We start from the raw sequence: 17,865 nt of genomic DNA on the forward strand, positions 1-17,865 counted from the left end.
GCCCTCTTCTGGCCTGCAGGCATACACACAGACAAAATATTGTTACCCGGTAGTATGCCTGAGGTCCTGAGTTCAATTCCCAGCAACCACATGGTGGCTCACAGCCATCTGTAATGGGGTCTGGTGCCCTCTTCTGGCCTGCAGGCATACACACAGACAAAATATTGTATACATAATAAATAAATATTTAAAAAAAAAACAAATGCGAGGGTTGGAGAGGTTTAGAAAATAATTTTTAATAAGGAAATCCAGATCTAAAAATAAATTATTTCCACCTGGGCCAAAACCTATTCGGCCTCTGCTGCCTCTTCCACTTCTCCACATTCAAAACGCACGAAGTCCACTACAGACACGCCCTGGGGCTGCACGTACTGCCCCAGCGTGATGGAAGGGTCCAGCAGGTACGGCTGGGACAGCATTCTGGTCTCAGTCTCTCCTCCAGGCTCATCGTCCAGGGAGCCAACCGAGAGAGGGGCCATGCCCACCACATGCTGCCCCAGGCGACGGCCCACATCCTGCAGGTTTGCGCTCTGCTCACAGGTCTCGCAGACGACCAGGGCCGCATACTTCCCCAGGACCAGGTTGTGGAGGGAGGGGCTCTGGGTCACTCCGTGCACATAAGAGCCAACATAGAACCCAGACGGCACCTTCACCCAGGCAGCTCGCTTAAGAATCATGTTTTCTCCCAGTTTCCCTATAAAAGAGCAAAAACAAGAAACGACGACCACTGGATTGTGGTGACCAGGGTGGCATGAATGTGGCCAGTTGTACATGGCGACCTTTCTGTCCATGCAGTAATCTTCAATGAGACGGAAGATGCGAGCCTCATCTTGTATCCTAGGAGGACGGGGAGGAAGGAAAACGGCAGGGTCCCTACAGGATACCTAGATGGGGCTGGCTGCCACAGACTCACCGCACGGTTCTGCCTCTTCCTGGCTCTGTGACCTCGGGCATTTATCAACTGCCCGAGCCTTAGCTTCCTCACCTATACAATGGAAATACTACCTACCTTTCAGGGCTACTGCGAGAAATAAAGAGGCGACATACGCAAGAAGCATGTCTTCTGGTGTCTCATGCATAGCGGGCACTCAGAACCTGGCTACTTTCATCAGACTCAGACTCAGAGAGGTCAAGCGATACACCCACCTATATGTGGCAGAGTTGGAATTACAACTCAGAGTGGACCCCGAAGCAGAAACTGGATTTTTCCCCCACCACACCATTGAAAACACAACCACACAGAAACACACAACTCCCATCACCACCAGGATCTGGGAAAGGTCTATAACCAAAAGCCCCTGACAGTTTCAACTTCCGCCTGCCAGAAGTACAAAGATAACACTCTCAAAACCTCATGAGACCCAAAAGCAGACTCTAGTCTTCTCCTTTTCCCCAGGATCCCCGTCCAACAGAAGCTAAAACAAAGAATAGGGAGGAACAACGGGCAAACAGCAGGGTCTGAGGAAGATGCAGTGACAGCCACACTTTTAGCTAGAGGTTATAAAGCGAGAAAAGACCCAGAAATCAAGTAAACAGGAAAACAGATCAGAATTCTACCCAACAGACAACTAACTACCAGAAGCTATCAAAACCCCCATTTCTTTCAGGATTTCTTAACACAGCTGCTGGCCTGGTTGCTCACCCAGGACTCGCTAGGCAGCAGTATGAGGTCACCCTGCAAAAGCAGAACTGTGCCTTGACTAGAAGCTGCAGACGGCAAGAAAACTCCCAGCAGTGAAAATCCAGCCTGCTTCCCTCGCTCCATCAGGACACATGGAAAGGGGGCACGCAGCCCTCCTGAAGCCCCGTGACCAGGAGAGGCTCCCCAACAATGGCTTCTGCAGACGGGCATCCTCATAAACTCACCAGCTAATTCCCAAAGCACATGAGCTTACATTTTCTTTAGAAAAAAAGATTTCTTTTTATTTCATGTGTAGGGTGCTCTGACTGCATGGGTGTCTGCGAACCACATGCACGCTGTACCCCTGGAAGCCAGAATCCCTTAGAACTGGAATTAGAGATTGTCACTAGCCACCAAGCTGGTGTTAGGAATCAGACCAGGGTCCTATGGAAATACAGCCAGGGCTCTTCTGAGCCATCCCCCAACCCCTTACATTTTCTTCTCACCTTTAGTGTGTTTTTCCCTACAACATACAGAGAAGGGGTCACCTGGAAGCTAGAGCCGCCTCATCTTTATTTAGCGCGTGGTGAGAACTCCAGTTCCCTCAATGCGCTACCCAGTTAGAGCTTGGGGATGCTGCCTCCTTTGGCTCTTCAGGGTGTCTGCTGCTTCCCGGAAGGCCAACCCAGATTCACATACTCTTGCCCTTAGAGGCACGTAAGCTTGTCATTCTTTTTTATTAGTTATTACTGAGAATTTCATACACGTATATGACACATCTCTATCACATTTATTATTGAGACAGTCATCCATGTATGACACATCTCTATCACATTTATTACTGACAGCATCACACATGTGTAAGGATGACATATTTCTATCATAGTCACTCCTACCACCTGCCTCCAATTACAGAATGAGATTTGGGGGGACATCAAAGAGACCAGGGAAACTCCGATCTTGACTTCCACTTCCCAGAACCCTCAGGTACTCACCAATCGCTAAGGCCAAGTGGTCCTTGAGAGTGCCTTCTGTGCCGGGCCCAGCTGCAAGTTCAGAAAGCTCAGAGGAGTTCAGGAAGCCCTACGCACAGGAGACAAGCATGAGCGGGCGCTGCACTGCCGGAATCAAAGAGCCTGGACCCGGGAAGATGGTAAGATGACCATCTATAAACAGACGAAGCCTCCACTAGGCCCAGGATGTTAAAGACTGACAGCATCGCCATGCCTACAAACCTCACTCTCCTACTGCACCACCCTTCTCCATTCGACCCTCATCCCAGGCAACCTCCTTAGGATTTCCTAGAAACCGGGACCAGGATTTTACACAATCATAGAGGATCAACACTCATGGGTTTGGGGGTGTTGCCAGGATTTTATACAATCAGAGGATCAACCCTCGTGGGTTTGGGGTGCTGCCAGGAACTCGTGATACTGCAGAAGCAGGAGAGGACAGTGCCATTTCCAGATGAGCACTTAGCCTTTCACTCTGGGCCCCAGGGTGGGGCATCCGAGGACACTCCTCCTTTTTTATTGTTTTCTGGGGACAGGGTCATATTCTGTAATCTTGAAAATCTTGGAACGCACATTGTAGCCCAGGCTGACCTCAAACTCCTGGAAATCTTCCTGCCTCTGCCTCCCAAGTGCTGGGATTACAAATACACATCACAACCAGCTTTATGATGAACTTCCAAGGATGAGGTTTTAAAAAAAAAATTGTTATGTATACAATAGTCTGTCTGTCTGTATGTATGTCTGCAGGCCAGAAGAGGGCACCAGACCTCATTACAGATGGTTATGAGCCACCATGAGGTTGCCGGGAATTGAACTCAGGACCTTTGGAAGAGCAGGTAATGCTCTTAACCACTGAGCCATCGCTCCAGCCCTGATGAGTTTTTTAAAAGTGCAAATACACAACATTATTCATTGAGCAATGAATTTTGATTTCTAATTGTTGAATTTTGGCAATAGCCTAAATGCCCAAAAGAGGAGACTGGCTGAATAATCCACACAAAAGAATACTATGCAACTAGGAAAAAAAAAAAAAGACAACAAGATAGTGAACATGGTGGAACAAAGGAAGTTTTATGAACTGCTGTGAACTGTTCCCATGTTACACGCAAGTGAAAAAACGAGTGTGAATGTCACCATCTGTACATTTACATGTTCTTCGTAACAAGAAATATTTAAAAGTCAAACCATGATCCAATCAGCCCACTTATTTACAAAAGTGGATGAAAATGGGGTTTCGAGAAGCTGGGGAGATGGCTCAGTGGTTAAAAGCACTGACTGCCCTTCCAGAGGACAAGTGTTCAATTCCCAGCATCATATGGCAGCTCGCAACTGTCTATACGCCCAGTTTCAAGGGACCCAGCGCTCTTCCTGGCCTGTGAGGGCACCGTACATACACAGTGTGTTATATAGGTAAAACAATCATATGCATAATGTAAAAATAAATGTTAAAAAGGAAAGAAAGGAGAATGAGATTCAAGGCTGGAGAGACAGCTCAGAGGTTATGAGCACAGAGGATCTGAATTCAGTTCCCAGCACCCATATTGGGCAGCTGACAACCACTGTGACTCCTTCTCACCTTCCTTTGTGGGCACCCAAGTGCATGCAAACAAATAAACATAAAATAAACCTTATACAAGAAAAAATAATGAGATTCAAAAGGGATTAAGGGGGGCAGGGAGACGGCTCAGTGGGCAAAGGAGCGTGCTGCCAAGCCCTTGAGCACTTGAGCAGCTGCAGAACCAACATAATGGAAGGACAGAACTGAGTCCTGCCAAGCACCCATACATACATACACATACATATGCACACACCAGTAAGTATATCGTGATAAGAATAATGCAATAAAAAAAAATCTTTAGAAGAGAAGGAATAAGATATCTCTTATCTTTGTTTTGAGAGTTCCTTTAAAGACTCTAGAGTCATTGATGTGATATTCTGGATTAACAATCTGCAGTTTCTGATCAGCTGGGGCTGAAGAATCAGCTTGTGATTATCAAGAGACCAGAACACCGATGTGAAAGCGTTGCTTTACATGGACAGTCAATACTGGCTGGCAAGGACTGAGAAATGAGCATCACTGAAGGGAAATCTTCTGGGAAGGGTTTCCTTGTGGTCACCAGGTCAGGTAGTGAGAACTGGATCCCCAGCACTTGCATAAAGAGATGGTCACCCCGAAAAGAACAGACCCCTAAGGCGTGGTGACAAATTCAGCAAGCAGAGACGCCCTTCAGACTCACCTTGGTGTAGGTGGACAGCTGATCCTGCAGGCTCTGACAGTGAGACAGGGTCCCCAGGGCGACTTGCTGGACCAACTGCTGAAACTTTAAATTTCTAGAGACAAAATCCGTCTCACAGTTTACCTGTGGGAACAACGGTACAGCTGCACAAGCTGCTTACAGACAGTCCCTAAATGTCCTTGAGGTTGGAGGCTAAGCCAAGAACAAGCTGCAGACTCCACAGAAACAAACAGCCCCGGTTTAAAGCTGCAGCTCCACAGTTCTGGTGAGGCAGGAACCAGGAAGTGACTGTCGCCATGGCAGGGAGTCGGCAACAACCTGCATTTTACCTAGGAGGACCCCAGAACATTCTGAAGGGCTCCCAAATTCACCACACACCACAGTCACCTCGTCCATTAACCCCGTCCGACTCCAAGCCTTTTCTGTTTTGTGAAAGGGTCTCAGGCTGGCCGTGAAGTGGGTGAGTAGCCGTGGATGACCCTGAACTAATCTTCCTGCCTCCGCCTCTAAGTGCTAGAATCACACCCAGGAGCCACCATGCCCACCCTCCAAACCACTGATACAGTCACTTGTTTATCTCATCCCTTTATTGTCACCTTCTCTGCACCTGCTGTCAGTCGTGACCTGACACACACCCGTGTCTGCGCTCTGTGCGCTATTACCCAGTTCGTACGCTTCGGGCAAGGGGGCTGGAGGTTAAAATACACAGACAGGCCGGGCGATGGTGGCGCACGCCTTTAATCCCAGCACTTGGGAGGCAGAGGCAGGCAGATCTCTGTGAGTTCGAGACCAGCCTGGTCTACAGAGCTAGTTCCAGGACAGGCTCCAAAGCCACAGAGAAACCCTGTCTCGAAAAACAAACAAAAAACAAAAAACAACAACAAAAAAAAAATACACAGACACACACAGAAAGACTGTGACACAGGTCATCCTTGAATTCCCCAAGAATGCCCCCTTTATTGTGTTCAGGGGCAGATTATATAGAGATAGCCACGCCCCAGCCAAACCCACCAGAAACCACTCTCCTGCCATCAGGAACTCCTGAAGGTCTCGTGCTCAGAGCAGCTGTAGGTACTCAAGATCAGGGGATTACAAGAAATTCAGGATCTGGGGTTTAACTGCTCCCAACATTGACCCTCCAGCCTCCTCTAAATCCGCTACTTATCAGTCCTCAATATACAGAGTAACACGTTAATATAAGTACTAATTTTAAAATCTATTTTACTTTTTCTTATTTTTTTTTCAGGGGTAAAGGGGTCCGGGTTTCACTTTCGCCTAGCTGCCCTCAAACCCACAGTAATCCTCCTGCCTCAGTCTCCCAAGTGTTGAGATCACAGGAAAACCTACCTGTTCCAGGTCACAAGGCTTCACTGCATCCACACTGAGGAGAACCGTTCTAGGTTGCTAGGCCGGTTCCCATCAAGACGCCTGTGCATCTCCACACTAAACCCAGGCCGTGAGAACAAAACTCCGACCACCACTGCAGTTCTCAACAGATCCCGTACCACAGGCCTTGTACAAGCTGTTTCTAGTACACGGACTCCCCAACAACTCACCTCTACTAGCACGGCTGTGTTTCCCTCTTGCAGCAGTCCAATCAAGCCTTCTTTGGCCTTCCTCCCATAGAGCTTGGCTGCTTTGCTCCAGCCTTCCTTCTGGGCCTGCTTGTGCAGCCAGGCCTCTGCCTACAAATGGAAAAGAGGAAAATTCGAAATGAATGGTGCTTTAAAGTATATCCAAATCAGCCTGGCGGTGGTGGCGCATGCCTTTAATCCCAGCACTTGGGAGACAGAGGCAGGCGGATCCCTGTGAGTTCGAGGTCAGCCTGGTCAACGAAGTGAGTTCCAGGACGGCCAAGGCTACAAATAGAAATCCGTCTTGAAAAACAAAACAAAAAACAAAAATCATATCTAAACCAACCGATCTTTCTGCACTCCCACATTCTGAAACAGAAACTAGTGCCTCCTAAGTGCTCTACACGAGCACCGTAGGTAGCCAGTGCTTTAATCTTCACAACCCCACTACGGGTTAGTGTCTTCGTTACACAGACAACGCTGACATAGCTCTAAAGGATTAATTGTAACGTACAAAATTACGGTGCATGAAGGCCTCTGGCGTCTAACTTCGAAATTTACACAAACACTTATCACCAAGCAGTAGCAAATCCCACAGCCCCCTAACATGGGATCAGCTCTGGGATTCTGGGTCAATTGAATACAAAATCGTTTAAGCCAAATTCTTCGCTTTGGCTCTGTCGTTAAGGACGCTGGGCCGTAGGTCACATCTATGATCCCCAGAACAGCCCCGGAAGAAAAGTATAATGTCGAGCCGCTGCACCAGGTCGGGCAGCGCCTCCTCTCACCTGTTTGAGGTCACCGCCACAAGTCTCCAGAGCTTTCTTGCAGTTGACGAAGGAGTAGCCTGTTTTCCGCCGCAACTTCATAAGGAGCTCCTTGCTGGAGGCAGATGCCAACGAGGGGCCCGCGTGAAACGTGTGCCATGGCTGGGACGACTGAAGCAGGACGGACCTCGCCTGGAGGGAGGAAGGAGAAAGGGGATGAGCGGTCGGGAGCGGCCGGGGCTGGACAGAGGCGAGGGGGCACGGCCGCAGGGCGAGCCCTCGTGGGCACTGCCGGGTGGACGGCGCGGAGCCCGGGTCGGGGAACGGGAAGGGCACACTCACGGCGCCAGGGAGCGCAGGTTAGCCCCTGGGCCACGAGCCCTCACCGAGAGGCCGGTGCACGCGACCGGGAAGAAACGCAGCGACCGCAGCAGCGACATCCTTTCTAGCAGCCTGGACACGCCCGCGCGCCGGCGCACAGGTGAGACGCCCGGCCTACGGCGTGGCGCGAGGACCAAAACTCCTCCCGGAACGTGTCGAGCGAGGATGCTGCCACCTGCAGACTGGAGGAATATAATCGCCTCTTTGGTTTGACTTTTTAAACTGTATCAGAAAAGACTTAGACCTCAGTGGGTAAAACAGAAAAACGATGAGATAACATTGTTACAAAATAACAACACAAGACATGTAGGCAATAGTTTATGTTTCTTTATTTCCAATTTTCATTTTCAGTATTCATTTATGACCCAGGACAAAGGGGAAGCAGGTAGGTGGGTTCAGGAAACTATCCAAAGTCACCTGGAGAGGTGGCATGGAGTTCCTACAACAAACCGAATATATAATTACTGAATCAGCAAGATATCTGCGGAACACCAGTGTGCCCAGTGTGCCCGGGGCTCTTGTCAGTTTCAGGGGATTAGTGATGAATAAATCACCCAGCCCTGTGCTCCAAGGTATCTATTGGTGAGGAAATAGAATCAGATATGGCAAGATAAGGTCCCTAAACAGATAAAGATCTCCCAAGAAGGAAGTCACAGCCAAACAGAAGGACCAGCCAAAGGAGGGTGTTTTTGTTTTGTTTTTCCAGAAGCAAAGAGCGAATTTTAACAGGAAGCAGTGGCCCTTCCTGTAAGAAGAGCAGAGAAGTAAGGAAATGCAGCCACAGAGCTAGGGAACAAAGAGTAGGACTTTAGCAATTTGGCTAAAAGTGCAATACAAAGGGGTAGGAAATAAAATACAAAGTATTTTGTGAGAGCTAGCGCAAGTGTGCCTGGGTACCAGGCAGAAGCATTAGTTCCTGCATTAGAAGCTAAATCCAGCAGATTTGGGAAGGCTGCAAGAATCTGAAGAGTGGTTTGGAGGTTAAGAGGAAGGCAGTAGACACACCAGAGATAGCTGTGTGCCTACACAGTAAGCAAAGAGGCCCGTCCAGACCGCTTCAGAGGGCAGAGACAAGACGTGAAGGGAAGACAGATTAGGATGGAAAAGCTGGAGATCAGAAGAACCTAGAACTCAATCCAGGTTGGACACAAAGTGATAATCTGTGGTCAGGCCTTGAACTCTGCAAAGGATGAAGAAGTATAACCCAAGGGACAGCTCTTCAGCTTGTCCCACCCAGTCTCAGGTCTTAGAGTCTTATTATAGCAGGCAAGAAGCAGGTGTTCTGAGGTGTCTTGGTACCAGCTCCCCCTCAATATCTACATTTTGGGGGTGCAGAAGAGATGATTAATGCTCATTTTTTTCCCTTAAAGAATGTCAAAGAAATTTTTTTTTGGTTTTTGTTTGTTTGTTTGTTTTTGTTTTTGTTTTTTGAGGCAGGATCTCGCTATATAGTTCTGGCTGGCCTCAAACTCACTCTGTAGATCCAGCGGGCCTCAGGCTCATAGAGGTCCACCTGCTTCTGCCTCTGGAGTGCTGGAGGGTTAAAGGCATATGCTGCCACCCCAAGCAAAGAATGTGCTTTTTTAAAAAGTCCTTTCTGAAGCTGGGCGGTGGTGGCACACACCTTTAATCTCAGCACTCAGGAGGCAGAGGCAGGTGAATCTCTGTGTTCGAGGCCAGCCTGGTCCATAAAGTTCCAGGACAACCAGGGCTACACAGAGAAACCCTGTCTCAGAAAAACAAGCAAAAAAGTCCATTCTGTTTAAAGAAGCAATCAGTGGCAGTCTCTCCGCAGCCATGATTCATACCCAGTTTGCCTCCCTTACCCCCCCCATATCCTGCACACCATCTCATCCTCCTCCGCTGAGGGCCCCTCTTTGTGCTTTAAACTCAATGCTTCTAGGGCTCTGCTATTTTAACAAGCTGTCCTCCTCCTGCAACTCCCCAAGAATACCTCGGGAGCAAACTGGAAGAGGTAAGAAAGAAGACAGGCAATCCATCCTTCTCTTTGGTCCAGATGTTTATGGCTCTGGAGATATGCCATCCTCTGCTGAGGCAGGGGCTGGGCTCAGCAGCAGGGGTGAGGCCCAGCAGGTCTCACTTCCCTGTGCCTGGCCCTATAGATGTTGATATTCACATCCTCATCCCGTTGGGCCAGCTCCAGCTGGAAGTGCTGGGGCAGGAAGTGCCGAAAGAAGCTCTCAGTTCCATGCTCCTCTCTCATCTTGCAGGCCAGGTAGATGGTGCCCTGGGGCCCACACAGGTGTTGGAGGGTCCCCACCAGCAGTGGGAAGGTAGGTTCCAGATACACGATATCTGCCCCCAGCACCAAGTCATAGTTTCCAGGAAAGCCATGCTGGTCAATTCCCCAGGACAAGGCACAGACCTTCACCCGGCCTCCAGATGGTACATTAGCGCGGACATTATACTGGATCTGCTGTAAGGCCAATGGTAGATCAGTGATGGTAACATCCCCCCCTGAGGGAGAGCAAGGAGGAGAAATCCAAGTCAGAGGGACCGTGAAAGGGCTCATGACTCCTGCCCGGAGGGTCCAGAGACCTCAAGGCCTCATGCCGTGAAAAGCCCAAAGTCCATACTTTTGGCTTTTAGCTGCCCTAACCCCAGCCTCACCCATACCAGCCTCGTTACTCTACATTCTACAACATCAACATTCTCTCCGAGCTAATCTTCAACCTCTCTGCCCAACACACAACAACCAGATGTCAGCAAAAGCCTGGGCAGGACCAAGCTGGCGACCAGCTGGGCGCCCCCACCCACCTACCCACCCAAACTCAGAAGACGTGACCTCAGCTGAGCCTCAGAGGACAAGCACAAGTTGGTCAGATGAAGCTTTCCAAGCACAAAATAGAGCACAAGGGCCTGGAAGGCAAAGGGCACGGCATAGTTAAGGAAGGCTACAGTCTAGAAGAGCGGTTTTCAACCTCCAAATGGCCATGGGAAAACACAGATTCATATGATTCATAACAGCAGTAAAATTACAGGCATGAAGTAACAACAAAAATAGTTTTATGGCTGGGGGTCACCACAGCATGAGGAACGGAATTAAAGGGTTAAAGCATTAGGAAGACTAAGAACCACTGCTCTAAAATGTCAAGACCCTACCCAAGGCCTATGGCATGCTAAGGAGAGCCAGGCTTGAGAGTGTGTTCACATGCTGAGCAAGCACTTAGCCGCTATACTCCCAGTCCAAGAATCAGGTTTGAAGAGCAGAATCTGGGGTAAAGACGATCAGATCGGTATTACAGAATACTTTACTCACACAACAAACGGGGACTGAGTTCTTGCTAAATGCTAGGGACACAACGGGAGGAAAAACCAAACTGCAGCCTTCCTAAAGTTTCCCTCTGGACATGGAAACACACACACACACACACACACATCACAAAAGTAACTACTTAATCGGAAGCAGGATTAACAGTATAGAAAGCAGAAGCAGTAAGATCTCACTCATCCATCCTCATCACGGGTCCTCTGTGCCAGGTGTCTGGAATACAGCAGTAATCAAGACAGATAAGAATCCACCCCTCATGCCAGGCAGTGATGGCGCACACCTTTAATCCCAGCGCTCGGGAGGCAGAGGCAGGCGGATCTTTGTGAGTTCGAGGCCAGCCTGGCCTACAAGAGCTAGTTCCAGGACAGGCTCCAAAACTACAGAAAAACCCTGTCTCGAAAAACCAAAAAAAAAAAAACCTACAGAGAAACTCTGTCTCTAAAAATCAAAATAATAATGATAATAATAAACAATAATAATAATAATAATCCACCCTCATGGAGTTTATAGAATAGTGTAGGCGTGGCAAAACCTGCCTGTGATTTTAGCACTAGGGAAGTAGAATCGGGACAATCATCACTTAGAGAGCAACTACACAGCAAGACCCTGACTCAGTAAACTAGAGGAGGGCTGGGGTGAAAAATCAAAACACTACTAATAATAATAATAGTAATAATAATAGTAATAATAATAATAGTAATAATAATAGTAATAATAATGTTAATAATACTACTAATAGTAGTAATAATAATGTTTCAAAATAAATTAGTTTAAAAGGGAGCAGGCTGGGGTTGTAGCTCAGTTGGTAGAATACATAAGGCCCTTGGTTTTATTTCACCAAATAAATTAAGTAATTAATTTTTAGACCAAAAGTGATAGTACATGCCTGTAATCCCAACACTAGAGAGGAATAGGCAGCCAAATCAGAAGTTCAAGGTCATCCTTGGTTATGTCCTTTGAGGCCAGCCTAGACTCCACGAGACTCTGTTTCAAAAATAGGGGAATGGGGCAATAAGGTAACTCAGTGGATAAAGACGCTTGCCACCAAGCCTTATAATCTGAGTTTGAGTTTTGAGCCCCATAGGTAGAGAGAACTGACTCCCACAAACGTTCTTTTGACCTCCACACATGTGCCATGACAAGTACGCTCCCCTCAATAAACAAATGTAACATTTTCAATTAAACAAAAAACAGCGGTGCCAGACAGTAGTGGGCACAGGTCTTTAATCCCAGCACATGGGAGGCAGAGACAGGCTGATCTGAGTTCGAGGCCAGCCTGGTCTACAGAGTGGGTTCCAGGACAGCCAGGGATACACAGAGAAACCCTGTCTCGAAAACAACAACAACAACAACAACAAGCAGTGTCAAGAAGAGAAGATATGACTAAAAGAAATGAAATACCCAAGCCTAGTGGTACCCACCTATCTGTAATTGTAGCACTTGGGAGGCTGAGGCAGGACTGTTAGTCTCAGACTAACATGTGGGGCTGCATGGCAAGACACATTGTCAACAAACCAAAACTAAACAGGGCCTGGTGGCTCACACCTATAATCCCAGCACTTGGGAAACAGAGGCCAGAAGATGAGCAGTTTAAGGCCAACCAGGGTTACATTAGACCTTATCTAAAAGAACAATGCCAAAAAGAAGTAAGACAACACACAATACATCAAATACATGGTACAGTGAGGCACCAAGCAGGGAAGAGGTGTGACTCCTTTGAGGACAGACGGCTTGGGAAATCCTCCCTAAGCATTCTTGGGAAAGACCCAAAGAGAAGCAGGGATGGAGCAAACCACGTGGCTCCCCCTGGCTAAAGTCTACCAAACACCTGATCAGCAAGCACACACAGAGAGCTTGAGGCAGGACCGTGCCTGGCAGGTGTGAAGATGGAGCAGCAGGGACAAACAGCAGCAGGAGCAGAGGGAGGAGGGACAGGGGGGCCAACTCCTGTGATGAGAGAAGGTGGGGCGGTTTTAAGTGGAAGGACTTTCTACACTGACTCAGGGTTTATTAGGTGTATTTTGATTGTTGTGATTTAAAAAAAAAACAACAAAAAACAAAACAAAACCTACAAGCGGGCTGGAGAGATGGCTCAGCAGTTAAGAGCATGTGTTTGTGTTGCTCTTGCAGAGGACCCCGGCTTGACTCCCATCATGTGACCCACATGGTGGCTCACAACCATCTGCAACCCCAGTTCCAGGTGATCTGGTGCTTCCTTCGGACATCTTCAGGCACCAGGATCGCATGTGGTACACACATGCAGGCAGAACACACACAAATAAATAAAGAAATTTTTAAAAAACACACACAAGAAAAAGACTGCAGCAGAGCAAGAACAGAAGTAGGGGAATTTAGTTAGGAGGCAACTGCAAAGGTACCTGTCATGGGGCGAGATGATCTTGGTTGGAAATCAGGTAAGTGACAAAGACAAAGAAGCAGTCAGATTCTGAATATATTCTGAAGGTGCTGCCAGTGTCAACAAGCTGATATTCTCTCCTCTCTCTCTCCCCCCCTCTCTTTCTCTCTCCTTTCTCAGAGATTTTTATTAAGGATTTTTATTTTTATTAAAGATTCTTTTTTTGAATCGAGACAGGGTTTCTCTGTAGCTTTGGAGCCTGTCCTGGAACTTGCTCTTGTAAACCAGGCTGGCCTCGAACTCACAGAGATCTGCCTGCTTCTGCCTCCCAAGTGCTAATAAAGGTGTGCGCCACCACTGACTGGGAATGTTTTTTTGAACATTTGGCCTAACTCAGACCAAATTGCCCGTGATGTAAATGAAGAGGGCTTCAGGAGAGGAGGCAGACTTGGAAACGGGAGCGCGATTTCATTTGTGAGCAAAGTCTGAAATGTCTATCAAACAATCCCGGGAAGATACTGAGTAAGCAATGGGTTATGTAAACAAGTCTGGATATAGAAATGAGAGAATCCTGGTCCTCACCATAAAAAGGACACTCAAAGCCACAAAATCATGTGACTTCTCAGGAGGGAGCATAGCCAGAAAAAAATAAGGGGTCAAAAGGGCTACTCCTGAGCTCTGGGGCGCTCAAAGTCTCTGTTGTAAGGATGAAAAGGAATTAATATAAAAAGAATGAAAAAGTATGCCAGCAGTGTAGGTGGAAGCCAGAAGTGCACTGGCCCAGAAAGCAAAGGACGTTTCAAGGAGAGAAGAGTATCATGTCAGTGCTGAAACAACTGGAGTGTCCTAGAGACTGGTCCTGAGTTCAAAACACAACCCCAGCTAGAGACCCGGAGGAAATGCCTAACTGGGGTGAACTGAGGAAAGGACAGGAGAGGACTATAGTGACGTGAACATCTGGATGTAGGGGATGTAGGATCGGTCGCTGACCTACCCACAATAGAAATTCAGCATAGCTATGTACACATATATCAATCATATATACATGTATATACACAGCCAGTATGTAGATACTACTCTGTGTGTAAAGGATAGATAGATAGATAGATAGATAGATAGATAGATAGATAGATAGATAGATAGATGATTGATAGATAGATAGAAGATAGATAGATAGATAGATAGATAGATAGATAGATAGATAGATACACACAGACAGACAGATGATAGATACATAGATGGAAGATAGATAGATAGATAGATAGATAGATAGATAGATAGATAGATACACAGATAAGGGTGGTAATTGCAGAGGAGGCATCCACAGTTTGAAGAATAAGAAGGTTAGGAAATAGATGTCTAAGAGGAGTGTGGAAGAATAAGCAGGCAAAGGAAATTTGACAAGCTAGCTGGGTAGCACAAGGACCCACCTGAGCTCAGTGAAAACCAGCTTAAAGTGAGTCTATGAGCACAGTTGTGTGAGTACTAAGAGATCCAAGCCAGCATGGGCTGGGGGTGGTGGGGAGGAAGGAAGGGCTGTTTGAGCCTAGCAATGAAGAATACATTTGCATTAGCCAAGCAGTAAAACTGTTTCAAGCAGAAAGTGCAGCCCCCACGAAGTCCCAAAGGAAGGAGACACCAAAGCAGGTTTGTAGAATGGAGAGAAAGGTAATAGATACAGGCCAGGGAGCAAAACAGAAAGAGGCCACAGAAGGAGGCAGGACATTGGTAGCCAGGTCAAAGGGGTCACTTTTACATGGAAAGAAATAAGGATCGGTAGACAAGTGACTTGGGCGACGGTGTATGGCGTGGTGGGGTGTGGGGATGATACCTGCATTTTGAAAAAGCCATTCAGATTGTAGGGTGGTGTGAGTGAGCCAGGATGTAGGTGGGGGCCAGGACTCAAAGCAAGAAGACCAACCAGTTTAACTCCTTATTATAGTCTGAGCAGATAATGATGGTGGCTCAGGCTGCGGAGCCAGGAGGGGAGTCAAGAAAACACAAGAAAATCCAAGAAATTTTTAGGAGTTAAAGTCCACAGGACATGAAGGGTATGGGGGGAAAAAAGCAGGGACATGACAAAGGTGACGTTAAGGCTCCATACTGGGTGGGTGGGTGGGTGGTGGCTTCGTAATGGGAGAGCCTGAGGGAGAAACAGGTTTGGTGCGGGAAGATCACAGGGTCAGTTTGGGGGTGGTAACCCTTCCCATCATGAAGACACTTAGGAAAATTGGGGCAAGAAGTGGTGGTGGACAACCCAAACATGGTGGGACAAGGGACAGACAGTTGTGCTGTGTTAAGAATACAAGACCAGCTGATTTCTGAGACACAAAGCGAAAGAATAGATCACACCCAGATTTCAGACTTGGCAACTAAACAGGGCACAAAAAGGCCCCAGCTGGCCTGACAGTGGGTGCTCTTCCTCTTTCTCTCTCATGCACGTGCACACACACACACACACACACACACACACACACACACACACACACTTTCCCTTTCTTCCTTCCCTCCCTTCCTACCTGAGACAGTCTTATGCTATAGCCCAGGTTGGCCCTTGACCTTATACCAATCTTCCTACCTCTGCCTCCTGAGTGCTGGGATTACAGGTATGAACTCCTAGATTTAGCGTCTCTCCTCCTAATGTAACTTTCTAACTCTCATCCACCCACCCTCCACAACCCCTCAGCTGTCAGCTTCCCCTTGATGGACCCTTCAGCGGTCAAGGTAGCTCTGACAAGAGCCCCGCCACCGAGTATGTGCCTTAGCGTCTTCTCACACTGCCTCTCCCTAGACCACGAGTTCTTGGAGAGAGGAAATCCTTGTTATCCATGTCAGCACCCCCAGCACGACTCTTGGCACACAGAGGATTTAGAATACATGTTGACTGAATGAACAGAAGAATGAATGTCTGTGTCTGCAAAGCCTTCCTTCAACGTGACCCAGTTATGTCCCCTGTGACAAGGACATCTTGTTTGCATGACTTAGATCACAGGTAAGGAACTTTTTTAGTTTCTGACTCTTTATCAACTACCCCCTACATCTAAAATGAATATCTATAACCAGGACACCACCTACATCTAAATGAATATATATCTGTGTGTATATATCATATACATATATATAACCATTACACCCTAGCCTTCCAAAATTCACACCCTTATTTCTTCTAGCAATAAAAACCTAAAGCTGTATTTGGTATGGTGGTATGCACCTATAACTCCAGCACTTGGAAAATTGAGGCATGAGGACCATTTTAGGCCAGCCTGGGCAGTAAGAGACTTTTCTCGACTAGACCACACCCCATCCCAGATCCGAGAGAGAGAGAGAGAGAGAGAGAGAGAGAGAGAGAGAGAGAGAGAGGAGAGAAGAGGGAGAGATTAAAGAAGATAAGACTCTAACATAACGAAGCTATAAAGCTTTGATGAGGTTGAACGCCCTAGGTCTCTTCTCCCTTCCGAATACCCACCCACACATGCATTTTAACGCAAGAGCATCTCCAGCATTTCTTGGTTTGTTTTGCCCACCCTTGTACTAACTAGCCTGGGTGTTCTGAACTCCGATCAGCGCTGTCTGCCTCACAGTAAAGTAAGGGTTTGTTAGAACTAAAGAACTGAGTTGCGTTCAAAAGTCCTGCCCACCCTAAGGGATCCACGTATTAGCTTCCCACACTCGGCTCCCCCTCCTCCCGCGATGCCAGCTCACGCACCCTGCAGCGCAGCCAAGATTCCCACGATGCCCGTCCCAGCGCCCAGTTCGATCACTTTCTTGCCTCGAAAATCCACATTCTGACTCTCGAAATAGTTACACAAGCTCAGAGCCTACGAGGGGTTGGAAAGAAAGAGAAAGAGGGACATTGTCACGACCGTGGTTCCATATGGGAGAGGCGGGGTCCGGGAACTGGATCTCTCAGGGACCCTCACTGAGGGCAGCCCCTCTCACCGCATCCCACACGCGTGCCGCCACCCCAAGGCGAGACCCAAAGTTCTGCGTGATGCTCAGCTCGTGCCCACAGAAGCAGAACCGGCTGCTCTCCGAGTAAGAGTCGGTGAAGAGCCGGACCTCCCGTGGGAACACGGATTCGGGCTCGGGTTCAGGATCCGAGTGGGAGCTGGCCATCAGGCAGAGAGAGCACAGGAGCACGTCGGCAGGCGCTCGGATCTCACTCGGTTGGCTGGGTTGAGGCTGGGGACTGCCAGCCATCTGGGCTGTTCCCAGGCACCGGGCCCCGCCTCCCCAGCTCGCCCTCCTCCCTCCAACTGGACTTCCTGGAGATGGATGGGGACGACCCCTCGAGCTTGGGTCCCTGGCGCACACAGACCAGGACCCTTGCAGCACCACACAGGTCTGACCCGGCTGACTTGGTTTGAGACCACGAGTAGGGAAAAGAAATAATGCTTGATGCGACCGTCAGAGGCGGGATCCTCATAGCCCACTCACCTGTGGGGCGCACAGGTGCATGGAGGCATCTGGGAGCCCAGACCAGGCAGAAGCAAGCCAACAGAAAAGGCGAGGTGCCTGGAGCTCATCCCGCGAGCTCAGTCAGTCCAGCAGTCCGCTTGCTCTCCCCTGCTCGTCCCTTTAGGGTCCTCCCGTCACGTCCAGCAGAATTCGCCCCAGGTTCTTT

At 48.3% G+C, this 17,865-nt stretch overlaps 1 protein-coding gene across 3 annotated transcripts; it reads right to left on the reverse strand.

Annotated features, from left to right (window-relative positions):
• Positions 1-215: 215 nt before the first annotated feature.
• Positions 216-17,848, reverse strand: LOC101991565 (elongation factor Ts, mitochondrial). 3 transcript variants are annotated; one of them, XM_026784621.1, is made up of 8 exons: positions 17,679-17,848; positions 16,948-17,059; positions 7,599-7,768; positions 7,234-7,404; positions 6,428-6,556; positions 4,872-4,994; positions 2,617-2,704; positions 216-694 (listed from the first exon to the last, which is right to left on the reverse strand). In XM_026784621.1, exons 1-8 carry the CDS (start codon positions 17,697-17,699, stop codon positions 288-290), a joined length of 1,221 nt encoding a protein of 406 aa, XP_026640422.1. In that variant the 5' UTR covers positions 17,700-17,848; the 3' UTR covers positions 216-287. The 3 variants fall into 3 exon arrangements, with proteins under 3 accessions (XP_026640422.1, XP_005358006.1, XP_005358007.1); XM_005357949.2 differs by lacking the exon at positions 17,679-17,848 and having other exon boundaries at positions 7,599-7,775; positions 16,948-17,014; XM_005357950.2 differs by lacking the exons at positions 216-694; positions 2,617-2,704; positions 4,872-4,994; ... (2 more) ...; positions 7,599-7,768; positions 17,679-17,848 and adding exons at positions 9,356-10,071; positions 17,181-17,357.
• Between the last annotated feature and the right edge of the window lie 17 nt (positions 17,849-17,865).

The sequence above is a fragment of the Microtus ochrogaster genome, chromosome 24 (assembly GCF_000317375.1).
Source record: "Microtus ochrogaster isolate Prairie Vole_2 chromosome 24, MicOch1.0, whole genome shotgun sequence".
Taxonomy (NCBI): domain Eukaryota; kingdom Metazoa; phylum Chordata; class Mammalia; order Rodentia; family Cricetidae; genus Microtus; species Microtus ochrogaster.

Bases quoted from the DNA above. Each gene is read 5' to 3' on its own strand.
- LOC101991565 (XM_026784621.1), bottom strand. From the start codon at position 17,699: ATGCACCTGTGCGCCCCACAG. The intron at 7,405-7,598 runs GTGAGGGCTCGT...TCCTCCCTCCAG, and splicing joins TCGCGTGCACCGGCCTCTCG to GCGAGGTCCGTCCTGCTTCA. The intron at 695-2,616 runs GTGAGTACCTGA...GCTCTTTTATAG, and splicing joins CCACTTGGCCTTAGCGATTG to GGAAACTGGGAGAAAACATG.